This window comes from Phascolarctos cinereus, unplaced genomic scaffold (assembly GCF_003287225.1).
Source record: "Phascolarctos cinereus isolate Bilbo 61053 unplaced genomic scaffold, phaCin_HiC Scaffold_2;HRSCAF=192, whole genome shotgun sequence".
Classification (NCBI taxonomy): Eukaryota; Metazoa; Chordata; class Mammalia; order Diprotodontia; family Phascolarctidae; genus Phascolarctos; species Phascolarctos cinereus.
The window spans coordinates 225,000,599-225,013,010 of record NW_027555625.1 but is presented as its reverse complement, the minus strand read 5'-3'; the positions used below and the strand labels follow the sequence as shown (position 1 = coordinate 225,013,010).

The window sequence follows — 12,412 nt, the reverse complement described above, 5'->3', positions numbered from 1 at the left end:
TCTCATAGTTAATAATAGTCTGAGGCCAGGTCCTCTAAAATCCAAATCAGCATTCTATTCCATTACTACCAGCCAGCCCAGCACTGCCACCAGCCTTCAGGAGTAATTTGGACAAAGAGTCATTTTGTCTCTCTGGCTCTCAGTTTCCTCATCTAGCTCTATCATTCTATGATTCTCTCTTAGACTTACTAGTGGGTAAATGGATAGAACCAAATTTTTCCATGCTCCTGTATAAATACAATTCACTTCAGTAAGTAATTACTATTACTACCACTACTACTTCTACTAAAACCACCACTACTATTACTACCACCACCACCACTACTATTACTACTACTACTACTAATAATAATAATAATTACTAATACTACTAAAAATAATAATTACTACTACCAAATAATAATCTTTACTGCTACTACTACTATTACTGCCACCATTACTACTAGTATCACCATCACTACTACTACTAATAATTACCACTACTTCTGCTACCCCACCACTGTCATTACTACTACTACTACTACTAATAAAAATAATTACTACTATTACCATCATTATTACCACTACCACCATATTAATATATATTAGTATATTATATATAATATATTAATAATAATTACTACTTCTACCACCAATAATAATAATTACTGCTACCAGAACCACCACCACTACTACTATCACCACTACCACTACTACTACTACTAATTACTATGACTACTACTACCACCACCACTACCACTACTACCCCCACCATTGCCACCACCACCACCACTAATAATAATAATAATAATAATAATAATAATTACCACTACTACTAATAATAATTGCTACCATCACCACCAACACCACTACTACTACTACTAGGCATTTATGTGGGGTTTTTGTCATGCATTTGCCAAGCACTTTACAAACTGGATCTCATTTGAGTCTGACTACAACCCTGTAAGGTAGGCACTACAAGGTATTATTAGGCAGGCCACGTGATATAGTGGAAACTTCCCTGGCTCTAGAGTCAGAGAACTCAGGTTCAAATCCTGCCCATTTGTATGTGCCCTTGAATAAGTTTCTTCCCTTTCTGAGACATCGGTTTCCTCATCTATAAAAAGAAAGGATTGGACTAAATGGCCTCTGAAATCCCTTCTAACTTTAGATCTGTTATCCCCATTTTACAATTGAGGAAACTGAGATTCAGAGAGATTAAATAACCTGACCATGATCACACAGTAAGTAACAGAATTGGGATTTAAACCCAGGGCTTCCTGATGACAAATGCCTCACTCTATCCACTCTATCCCATTGCTTCTCTGGGATTAAATATTTCCTATGTGCTAGGCTCTATAGAGATACATGAAAAAAGATGAAAGATAATTCCTACCTTGAAAAGTTCCAGTTCTCTTGGGAGGTCATTTATTTTCTCATAGACTTGGCCAACAGTTTCCATGTGAGTCATTCTGGCCAATGGGGGAATCACCCACCATGCCATCTAGTGTGTGACCAATCTAATGTACTCCAGACTTGCTGTCCCCTGCCCCATCCCCACCTGACATTCATGAAAGCCTGGTCAGTTCAAAGAAAAGATAAAATAGGTTCAGACCTGAAATCCTGGGATGGTCTTGGAAACGGTCAATTCTTTGGAACTTGGGTCAATCCAGTTGGCAGTGTGGGAGAGTAGAAAGAACACTGAGTCTGAAGTAGTATAACTGGGTTCAAATGCTGGCTCTGTCACTTTATACCTGTATGACCTCGTACAAGCTTCATAACCACTTTGTGCTTTACTTTTTTATCTTTAAAATGAAAGAGTTAGACTAGATGATTTCTAAAGTCCCTTTCATTTATCTTTCTATGATCATTTAATTTTAATTCAGTCAACTCTAAATTGAAGGATCCTTCTCATCAGGCTTTCTCCTTTTGATGGCCACATTCCTAGAACACCATTGATTATGACTTAGTCTCCTCTAAGAGTACAGAGTATATTTCTTAGAAGATGTGCCATATCTTTTTATAAGGGATGTCACATAGCCCTAAAAGCAGCTTCTGGTTGCTAGAGTAGCTAACTTTGGGAAGCTTCTCCCCTAGATTTGAAGATCATTGCCATGAAGTAAGCTAGCCCACTGGCCAATGAAGCTGGCTTACCATCCCATCATCTCTTTACCCCTGACTCAAGTCAAGGCAGAGGAGTGAGGATCTCACAACTATGCTGAGCTTAAGGAGTATACATGTTCTCTCCATTTGCTGTGTGGAAGGAAGGGAAGGAAAGAGCTGGCCCTTGATTTAGGGCAGGGGTTCTTAGCCTGAGTCTATGTACTTGATCCATATACTTGATTTTTAAAATATTTTGATAACTGTATTTCAATGTATTTAGTTTCCTTTATAATCCTATATATTTCATTTTGTGAATTTAAAACATAATTTTGAGAAGAGCTCCATAGGCTTCACCAATAATAATGATAGCACTGATATAGCACCTACTACATACCAGGCACTGTGAGGCCCAGCATTATATCTATTGCTCTACTCTATGCTCAAAAAGCCAAAGGGGTCCATGAATGGAATGGAATAAGCCTTTATTAAGCACCTGCTATGTGCCAGGCACTGTATTAAGCACTTTACAAATGTTATCTCATTGGATCGTGACAAAAAGTGGTTAGAATCCCTGGATGAGGATGAGCTGTCTCAACACTTTCAGCATCTGTGACCCCTGTTGGGGTGGGTAAGGCAGATAAAGAAAGTCATTTTGGAGGGGGGCAATAGTGCTGCTTCTATATAGCCACCCCTTTTTGGTCAGGCAACCTTGGGGTGGAGGAGGGGGTGTCTCATATGGTAGAGCATTTGTTTAACATTTGAAAACACAGCTCTTTGGAGAGGCACTGGGGGGTGGCATGTGGAGTATTAGATGTGGAGTCAGGAAGACCTCGATTCCAATCCCACCTCAGATACTTCCTAACTATGTGATCCTGGGTGAGCCACTTCAGAAAAACTCTGTGTCTCAGTTTCCTCATCTGTAAAATGAAGAAGCTGAACTTAATGGCCTCTAAGTTCCCTTCCATCTCTAAGACAATGAGCTCATGGTCCTTTGAACTCCATGGTTTCTTTCTCACTCTATCCACAGGCTTCTAGCATTGGAAATGAGTTTTCCAATATGTCTTCTAAGAAATCCTTTTTAACATTGTTTCCGCAGGAACAGGGCAGATCTGGATCGATGATATCGCCTGCAAGGGGACAGAGGACAGCATCCTCCAATGTAGCTTCTCCAACTGGGGGAAGACCAACTGTGGCCATGCAGAAGATGCAGGGGTGACGTGCAACAGACACTGAGAATGGGCAGGATGGCAGCTGCCCCGAGGGCACTGGCAATATAGCTGCTCCACTGCGTATCACTGGGGAGGCTGGGACCTTGCACCCAGGGCCGCCCAGACTCACATTCCTGCTCAGCCCCGGCACCCTGCCCCGCACTGCACCCCTAAGCCTAGTGCCCACTAACAAGCCGCCATAACTCTGTAGTTAGACAGCTGCTAAAAACAATGCCTCTGGGATTGACTGCAAACTTTTTCCCTCCTGGACCAACTGGATCAACAATTTGCTGACCTTATTCAGTACCAATAGTAGCTCCTTAGAATCCGTATCATGCTTATTTTCATTCTGTCGGTAACAGTTAAATGCTGGGGATGTGTCAAAAGCAACTCTGTTATATGTGGCCATGGGGAATGGGGCTAGCATGGATAATTAAATCTACAGAAAGTTCCCAAACTGCGTTTATACTGATGATCTTGACTCCCTACTCTGCAACAGCTTGGTTATTACCCTGAACTCAGAGGCAAGAAACCAGAATTCAGGTCCTAGCAAAAGCCATACGACCTTGGAAAAGGCATTTTCCTTCTCTAAGCCTCAGTTTGCTCATTTGTAAAATGAGGGGGGTGGAAAGGGTGTTAAGGCTGAGGGGAAAACCAAACACCAAATACCTGCAGCCCAGAAGAATTCGTGTGCTGGCCTGGCCTGAAGTTAAATGTGTCTCCCAGACACTAGAACATGCTGATTCCAAAACCCTGGTGTTATGGAAAGTGCACTACGCGTGGAATCTGAGACCCTTAATACTAATCCAAGCTTTATTTCTCATTTACTATGTGACCTGGGGAAGCCACTTCTGTTTTAGGCCTCCTTGGGCTTAAATTTCCGCATCTATAAAATAAGAAATGATCCCCAAAGGTTCTTTCTGGCTGTAAATTCCATGATCCTATCACTAGATATCTCTGAAATTTGATTATCAGCATCAGTTGGTGTGTCTTTGCTCTGTCTTGGAATACTGTATGATGAGAAGGAGAATTCTTCAAGAATTTATTATGCAGCCAGGAGTACCAGGCATTGGGGAGGAGCTAGGAATACAATGGCCAGAAAAATGGTGAATGGGCTAGCTACAGGAAGGAAGAGTAGATGCAACTGGCCTGTGGCTCAGTTCAGAGATACTGACAAGGCTGTGGTATTACAAACAATCACATTACAAGCTTTATTGCGTACTTAGGGAATGAGGGCTGTCCCTCATATGTAGCATGGGGCCATTATCGTATGGCTTGAAGTGAGGAAGAATAGGTACCTCTAGACTCTTCTCCCCCTACTCTTCTCCAAGGAAGACTTTCATTCCTGCAGCAGGAGGTTCAGGCTGGAGGCTGCTCTGCTCTCCTCAGAGAGAAGGGGAATCAGGCTATCATTATATCCATCTGCTCCCTTAAATATTGTTAGGCCAGGTGCAGGGGTGGGGAACCTGCGGCCTTAAGGCCACATGTAGCCTTCTAGGTCCTTAAGTGAGGCCTTTTGACTGAATCCAAATTTCACAGAACAAATCCTTTTTTTTGTTTTGTAAAATTTCAATTCAGTCAAAAGGCCACACTTAAGGACCAAGAAGGCCACGTGTGGCCTTAAGGCCATAGGTTCCTCACCCCTGGTCCAGGACATGTGATTTTTATGATTTTCATATCCAAGTCAATAGCACAATAGAAATCAGAGAAAGCATACATAGGCAAATATAGACCAGACAGTAGAGAGTAAAGGAGTTCCCCCTTTGGGAGCAGGGTAAAGCAGCTCTACAGAGAATTGTTCTGTATCTCACCCAAGGGGGAGTTCCCTGAAGCCTCCAGTGTAGCAAGCTGGGGATAGGGACACACTGTAGCCTGCCAATTCCTCTCATGTTCTTCCCAGTCTTTTTCTTCAACGACTTTAAGTGGGGTTGGAATGTTTGATCTTCTCTCTTGAAGCTGGAAGCCATAAGTACCCAAAACAACTGCAGACCCTGAAGAGCTTAGAGAGATTCAAGAGGGTCTCCAACACAAAGACAGTGAACCTCTCCTCTCTGCCCTAGGCCACTAAGCCACTTCCCTCATGCGGGTGTGGGCCATTGATCTCCACCAATGTGGAGAGGCCCCATTCCAGTGCACTTTGGGACTTGGGTTACACTTCAGTTTTTCTCCACCATGGGGAAATGGGCACATCACTTAACCCATCTGCTCAGCCAGCTCTATGGTTCAAATCAACTCACTACAAAAGCATTCATTAAGAGCCTGTCTATGTACCAGGTACTGGGCCATGGGAATAGAAAGACAAAAATGAAGTTGTCTATTCCCTGACATTCTATTGAGGGAAAATAACACAGAGAAGTAAATACTATGTGTGTGTGTGTGTGTGTGTGTGTGTGTGTGTGTGTGTGTGTGTGTATGCATATATATATATATATATATATATATATACACACACACACATGTATGTGTATATATATGAAGTAATTTGGGGAGAGAGTGAACCACTACTTGGGGAAATCAGAAATTCAGAAGAATCTGGGAATGGTTGACTCCCATGCTGCACTCATAATTTTAGAGGCCATGGTAACCGGAACCTACCTGCCTTACCCAACCCAAATGAACTCTTTGTTTAGTTCAAGGAGCCCTTCAAAAACTGACTGGCTTCAGAAACAAGCAATGGTGAGAGGGCACATATGATTAGAAAGAGAGGAAGTTTTAGGTCCCATGGGGCACGAGCCAAGGTCCAAACAAAGCTGACTGGACCTTGGACAGCGCCCTTGCACAGTGTACCACCATTGGTTCAATAGGCATAGTTGCTCTAAAGGATTCCCGGGTGGTAACTGGTTTCAAATCGAGATTAATGATGTGTGTGTGTCAGCGTCTCAAAATAATAAAGACTTAGGATCTTATGAGAAGAGAAGACCAAAAGAAAGCCAAGCAATCTATGCCTTGAAGTGATTGTTTACTCTCCCATTCACAATGCCAAATTAGAAACCCTCTGTTTAAGAAGAAATAACAAGAGTCCTGATGGCTCTTTGGGAGTGGGGTCAAAATGAGTGTTCTCTGCCACTTTAGAGTATGGGGATGGGAGGAGGGGAAACTATAGGACCTCGGAAAGTCCCCTGTTTCCCAACCAGAATTCTGATTCCATCTCTGTGCCTCCTGGGGAAGGAGTGTGAGAGAATGAGGAAGCTGAGCCTTGTTAAAATATCTCAGAACCCCTAGGACTACATGAGGCTCTATATAGTAGGTACAGTCCTGTCCCTAAAGCAAAACTCTGGACCAACCTAGCTGCTATGGGGGCACATACTGTCTTGAGAATGCAAGCTCCAATATATTACAGCCTTTCCTGGTGGCAGTGGGACATCAGAGGTAAGGGTGAATGTTATTCCAAAAGATTCCTTGATGGTACTTCAATGTTTAAAAAAATCCATGATTTCATCAGTGTGGGTTCTCCCTCCATTGACACAATTGCCATCCCTCTGCAACTTCATAGATAGTCTTCATGAGTTACTGGGGCCACAACATTCATCACTCTGTGGCCAATCTGGTGATGAATTTGCTGGCTAGGCTGGTCTTTGGTTTATAGACATGGAGTCCATTTGTGAACCCATAGCCTCCAAGCCTTTCCAACTTGTTGGGACACATCAGAGCCTGCGGTCTGCATGCATAGCTTTTGAGAACTTAGGGTCATGCTGAGTCATTACAAGGTGTTCATGGAAGATATGTCCATTGATTTCAGTAATAGATGCTATTTAGTTATTGTTTGCATATAGTTTATGCCATTTGCTTAATGTCATGATTCTGAGAAACACTAGCTCTAGTTCCTTTCCCTTAAAATTCATCAGTCTCTATTGCCATTTCCTCAGCATCCTCTAGTCTCCTCTGTGTTATGAATAGTGAGCACAGTGGTTGGAACATACAGAGACAAGGGCTCATATAGCTTCAGAAAACTTCTGAGTTGATTTAGCTCAACTGTCCTCAGGCCCAATTGAAGTTTTATTCTCACATACCATCTGTTGGTGACAATGAAAATGGAATCTGGAGCTGACCTTGGTTCCCCCTGTATATTCAGCTGAGTTCCTTCCAGCTTCCTGGTTATGTCGATGAATGCATGAATGAATTAAATACATTTAAGTAGACTTTCTACATGCCAAGCACTGTGATAAAACAGGAGAGACAAATTAAAAAGCGTGACAGTCCTTGCCCTTGAGGAGTTTACATTCTAATGGGAGTTACAACAAATAGAGAAGAGTAAGGATCAGAAAAGAAGTTCTGGTCTGGGGACTACCATCACAAAGATCACCATCAATGGAACAGTAGAGCAGTACATGAACACCCTTTCCAGATTCTTCTGGTAGCGCTGATTTGACTACAGTTTTCAGAGAAAGAGATTATCGGTCACATCTTGGATACATGCCCCAGAAACACAGTGTCCCGAGGCACCAAGTTTATACCACAGTACCTCACTTTAGGGAATGAATCTTCAACCACAGCCAACACAGCTCTTCCTCCTGAAAAATTCTTTCCACTTACAAGGGTTGCATGGAATACAGGATGAGGTGGAACCTCTTCAGAGTGTCTGGAAGCCTCCTCCATGAGAAAAATCTCATTGCACGAGGTGTGCTTCTATATACAAAAGAGTTTCTTTTTCTTTTTGTCATCTATGTCATACATTTCCTCTAATACCTTCATAAATCTTTGGTTCTTGGTTTTCTGCCAAGATTATTGTCTTTTCCATCTTGTCTAAGAGTACTTCATTCCCTCTAAGCTGGAATGAGAGAAGGGATTTTTCAAGCCTCTTCTTTGTCAGAGAGACTGGGAGTAGCTATGGAAAAAGCCCTTTTAGGTTTTATCCAAGAGGAACATTGGATTTTATTAAAGGACTTTTCTAGATCTCTTGATACAATCATACAGGATCTGCCCCCACCCCCACCCTGGCCGCTTTGTAGCAGATTTCATGATTGCTTCAGGCATGAAAACAAGCACAGTACACATCCTGCATATCATTAGAATCCATATGTTCTGGAAAATCTTTACGTCATTGGCAATTATCGCTCCTTGTTCTTGGGTGCGTTGGGAAAAGCTGTTTTTAAGCCTCCCTCTTCTCCTTCCTTGCTGCTACTGTGCTGCTGAGTGCACTATATGCCATTCATTAATCTGATTGCCCCTTTCCATCCCAGAAGACAGGTATAGAGAAATCTGCCCATAGTTCACTGGCACTCCTGCCACATAGCAATAGACAGCCTGTACAACATCTTCAAAAGCCATTCCTATTCACCTGCACCTATTATACTGGTGCTGTAGCTTAATTCTGCTTATCAGCTCTTAGTTGTCTGGTCCAGAAAGGGGCCCAACCACTAAGACTTGGAATCCTTCAGAAAGAAAAGACCAGATACACAGGGACTTTGGGAAGATGATGTATTGTGTCACAGAGTGAGATAAGAGATGGCACCACACACAGTCCCAACTAGACATCTTGGAGTAGGAAACCAAAGCAAAGTGTAAAAAAAAAAAAGGAAAGGAAAAGGATGACCTGGGCTTCCTATGATAAGGCTCTTCTCCACACCCTTCGCAGTGTGAACACTCTCCTCTTCACAGCAAGGAGATGAACACTTCTATAAGAGGCAATATTAGAGAGTTAGAGGAGGAATAGGAAGGAGCTATGAGAAATGCCAGTATGTAAGCCCACCATTGGGTGAATTCTAATTTGTTTCTATAACACCCATGTACTTACATATTGTTTGTTTCCAGAACCCAAGCGTTATAGCCATACATATATACACACATGCCCATCTGCATAAGCTGTTACTTACCAAGTAGCTCACTGCATTGCTTGGCTTATACTATAAATTAGGGTGGAGAGATATTGCAATTGTGAGAGTAAATTAGAAGAGCCAGCTTGACCCTCTACAAACACAAAGCCACATGCCTTTCTTCACTGGTGTCTTCATTTGTCAAAACACAGGTCTTATTATGAGTGAAAGAAACAAATTAAAAGTGTTTAAACTTCAAAAAATAAAAATGAAAAAAGGGAAAATAAGTACTTACATAAAACTTGAAAAGTTATGCTGGGCCTAGAGCCCAGAGACTGAGGGAAATCAGGCTGCACCTAGAAGAAATCAGACATTGAGCAGGGAAGAATTTCAAGAAGATCTGAAAATATGACCCATAGCACCAGTAATGTCCTTCAGGCGACTGGTAATCACTGCTCCCACCTGGTCCTCACTACGTCCCTGCTACAGAGGGGAGGACAGGAAGGCACCTGATGGGTGGCCAAGCATGTCTCCATTAATGTCAACTAAGTTTCAGAAATATCTAGAAGACAAACATGTTCCTGAAAGAAAAATTTGCTCTTACATTACCAAAAAACCAGGGTTATATACAGAAAACTCTAGAGGAAAATGTAACAAAATGGAAGCAGTTGGTCAGAAGGCTGTCAACATAGAAAATCGAGAAAACATGTGCTAGGTAGAGAATGAGGAATTCAGAAATCCAGCATAGACGGGAATGCTCTCTTTGAAATCAGTAAGGAAAAGGGCTTACTTTTCTCAGGGAGGTGGGGCTGACTGGGATTTGTATACTGGCATATGAGCTTTAGGTAAAACTAAAGGTTTCATGGCCCAGGCCTATCCTCCAGCTTCTACAGAGACATTTTTTTTTTACAGTCGATGTCTTTTTAAACAAACAAAAAACACTTCTCCAAGAAGGCAAATGTAAAAATCACTTCTAGCTCTGTTGTGAGCTTACTCTGTCCCTAATCTTGCCCCCTCCTTTTGTCCATCACCCCAAACAAGCAACTTTCTTCACCATTTGACCAGGGCAGTTTGGAGTCAGGGGTAAGGCCTGTGCCTCAGGCTTCGAAGCTCAAATATCTTCCCCCTACCCCTAAATACCCAATCAAATAAAGTTAAGATGATGGTTATAATGAAATTTGGAGTTTCATTCTCCTCCAGGAAGCCAGAGAGTGTCCAAAGGACAACCAAGGTCGTGGAGAGCCTTATGAGGATTGGCTGAAGGAAGAGGGGATGTTTAGCCTGGAGAATAGACAGCTTTAGGAAGGACAGGTTCACTGTCTTCAAACATATGAAGAATTATTTCGTGAAGGAGAGAATTCAACTTATGCATTGTTGCAAAGGTTAGACCTAGAGACAAAGGATAAAAGTTGCAGAAAGGCAGATTTAGATTTGATATAAAGTAAAAACTTCTTAATAATTTGTTACCCAAAAGTGGATGAGGCTTCCTTGCGGTTGCCTGATAATTGTCATCTTAATTTTATGGACCAGGTCTCCCTTGTAGGTAGTGCTTTCCCTTTCATTGGTCATCTTCAGGTAGAGGCTAAATGCCCACTTGCCAAGTATGTTGTAGAGAGGATTAAACCAGAGATCTGAGGGTCCCTTCCAACTCTGAGATTGTGTAATTCTATAAAATTTCCCCCATCACTCTTACATCTCTAACCTCTTTTCTACTCTTGCTTTTTTCAGCCACTTTGTGCACATTGCTGCCTTGGGTACTTATCCCCAGCACTCCCATTCCTATTCAGCTCATGTCCAGCCCCGCCCCGAACCACTGTGTATCCCTGCTGTGCATTTCTCTAATAACCCCTTCCACATGGTTACTTAAACATAGTTGACATGATAAATGTTGGTTGAAATGAAATCCTTTATGATCTGCAAGTAAACTTCCCTATAACCTTTGGCTTTTTCCACAAGTATTCCTTTTACCTACCTCCTCACCCTCTGAGGAGCCTGGTTTTCCCTTAATGATACCGCTTCGCTGGAAATCATCTGCAATGAAACTTACTGATATTCCCATTCATCACAATTCATCTAAAGTGGAAGAAGGGTCAGTATATTCCTTGCTTACCTTTCACTCCAAGTCTGCATCTCTACTCCCATTATCCAACAATTTCTCCCCTTTTGAAGGAATTTACATCCATTTTTTATATTGTTCCAGTTCTTGTCCTCTTTGCCTACCATCTCCTAATCACTTTCCCACCTTTTTCGTTAGTGTCAGCTCCTTGCTCACCCAATTGTCCTCTCTATCCTCATTCTCAGTGACTTTAACATCCAGAATGATGACCCATCCAACACTGTGGCCCCACAGTTCCTTGATCTCCCCGATTTGGATGACCCACACCTCTTCTGTATTCCATTTCAGCCGCCTACAAGTACAGCTAAACCCTACGCTTTGTTCTTATTCAAAACCATTCCAATTCTCAGATTGCAGGCTCTAAAATGTTTCCCCTTGACCACAGCCTCCTTTCTCCCCATTTTCTCCTTCCTACTAAGCCTGTTCCTCACCTTCCTTAAACACTGAAACATAGAATCTCAGAGCTGGAATCAGTCACTTGACAAGCACTATGCTAAGTGCTAGAGATATAAAGAGAATGTGAATCAGCCCCTGCCCTCAAGCTGCTTACATTCTATAGAGAGAGATCATATGTATGTATGTATGTACGTATTATGTATGTATGTATATATATATATATGTGTGTGTGTGTGCATATATATATATATATGTGTGTATATATATGTATATATGTATATATATATATATATATATGTATATGTATATAAAAATAAATCCAAAGTGATTTGAGGGGAGGGTCCTAATAGCTGCAAGGGCTCAGGGTGAAGCAACATCTAGCACAGAATGTGTTGTTTAAGTTGAGTCTTGAAGGATACCGAGATTCTCAGAGGTGGAGGTAAGAAGTTAGTTTATTCCAGGCCTACGGGAAAAGACATTAGACAGCATCTAGTCCAGTCTGTGCTGGAATAAGAATCTTTACCATCACATACCTGACAAATAGCCATCCAGCCTCTGCTCAGAGATCTATAGTAAGGAGAAGCCACTGCCTTCCTCAGGTATCGCATCCCACTCAGGGACAGCACTAACTGTTAGAAAATTTTTCCTTTTGTCGAGCCTAAATTCACCTCTTGGTACCTTCTGCCTCCAGGCCTTTGATCCTGGCCAATTGTCTCATGCCATCAGCCTCTTTCTTCCTTCCTATCCCAACCTGGATGCCAGAGGCAGTCGTTTCAATGATAATCTTTCTGGTATCCTGGAATCTCCCACTTTCTCTTTCTTCTGCTGTACTTCTCTTTCTACTATAATCCCCAATC

General features: G+C 42.1%; 1 protein-coding gene across 4 annotated transcripts in view; it reads left to right on the top strand.

Moving 5' to 3' along the window:
• Positions 1-3,747, top strand: part of SCARA5 (scavenger receptor class A member 5) — a 143,670-nt gene extending 139,923 nt beyond the window's left edge. For all 4 annotated transcript variants that reach the window (XM_078149825.1, XM_078149824.1, XM_020983997.2 and 1 more), the window contains one exon: positions 3,179-3,747. In XM_078149825.1, coding sequence (XP_078005951.1) covers positions 3,179-3,315 — 137 coding nt within the window. In that variant the 3' untranslated portion in view covers positions 3,316-3,747. The remainder of the gene's footprint in view (positions 1-3,178) is intronic.
• The last annotated feature ends 8,665 nt before the right edge of the window (positions 3,748-12,412 follow it).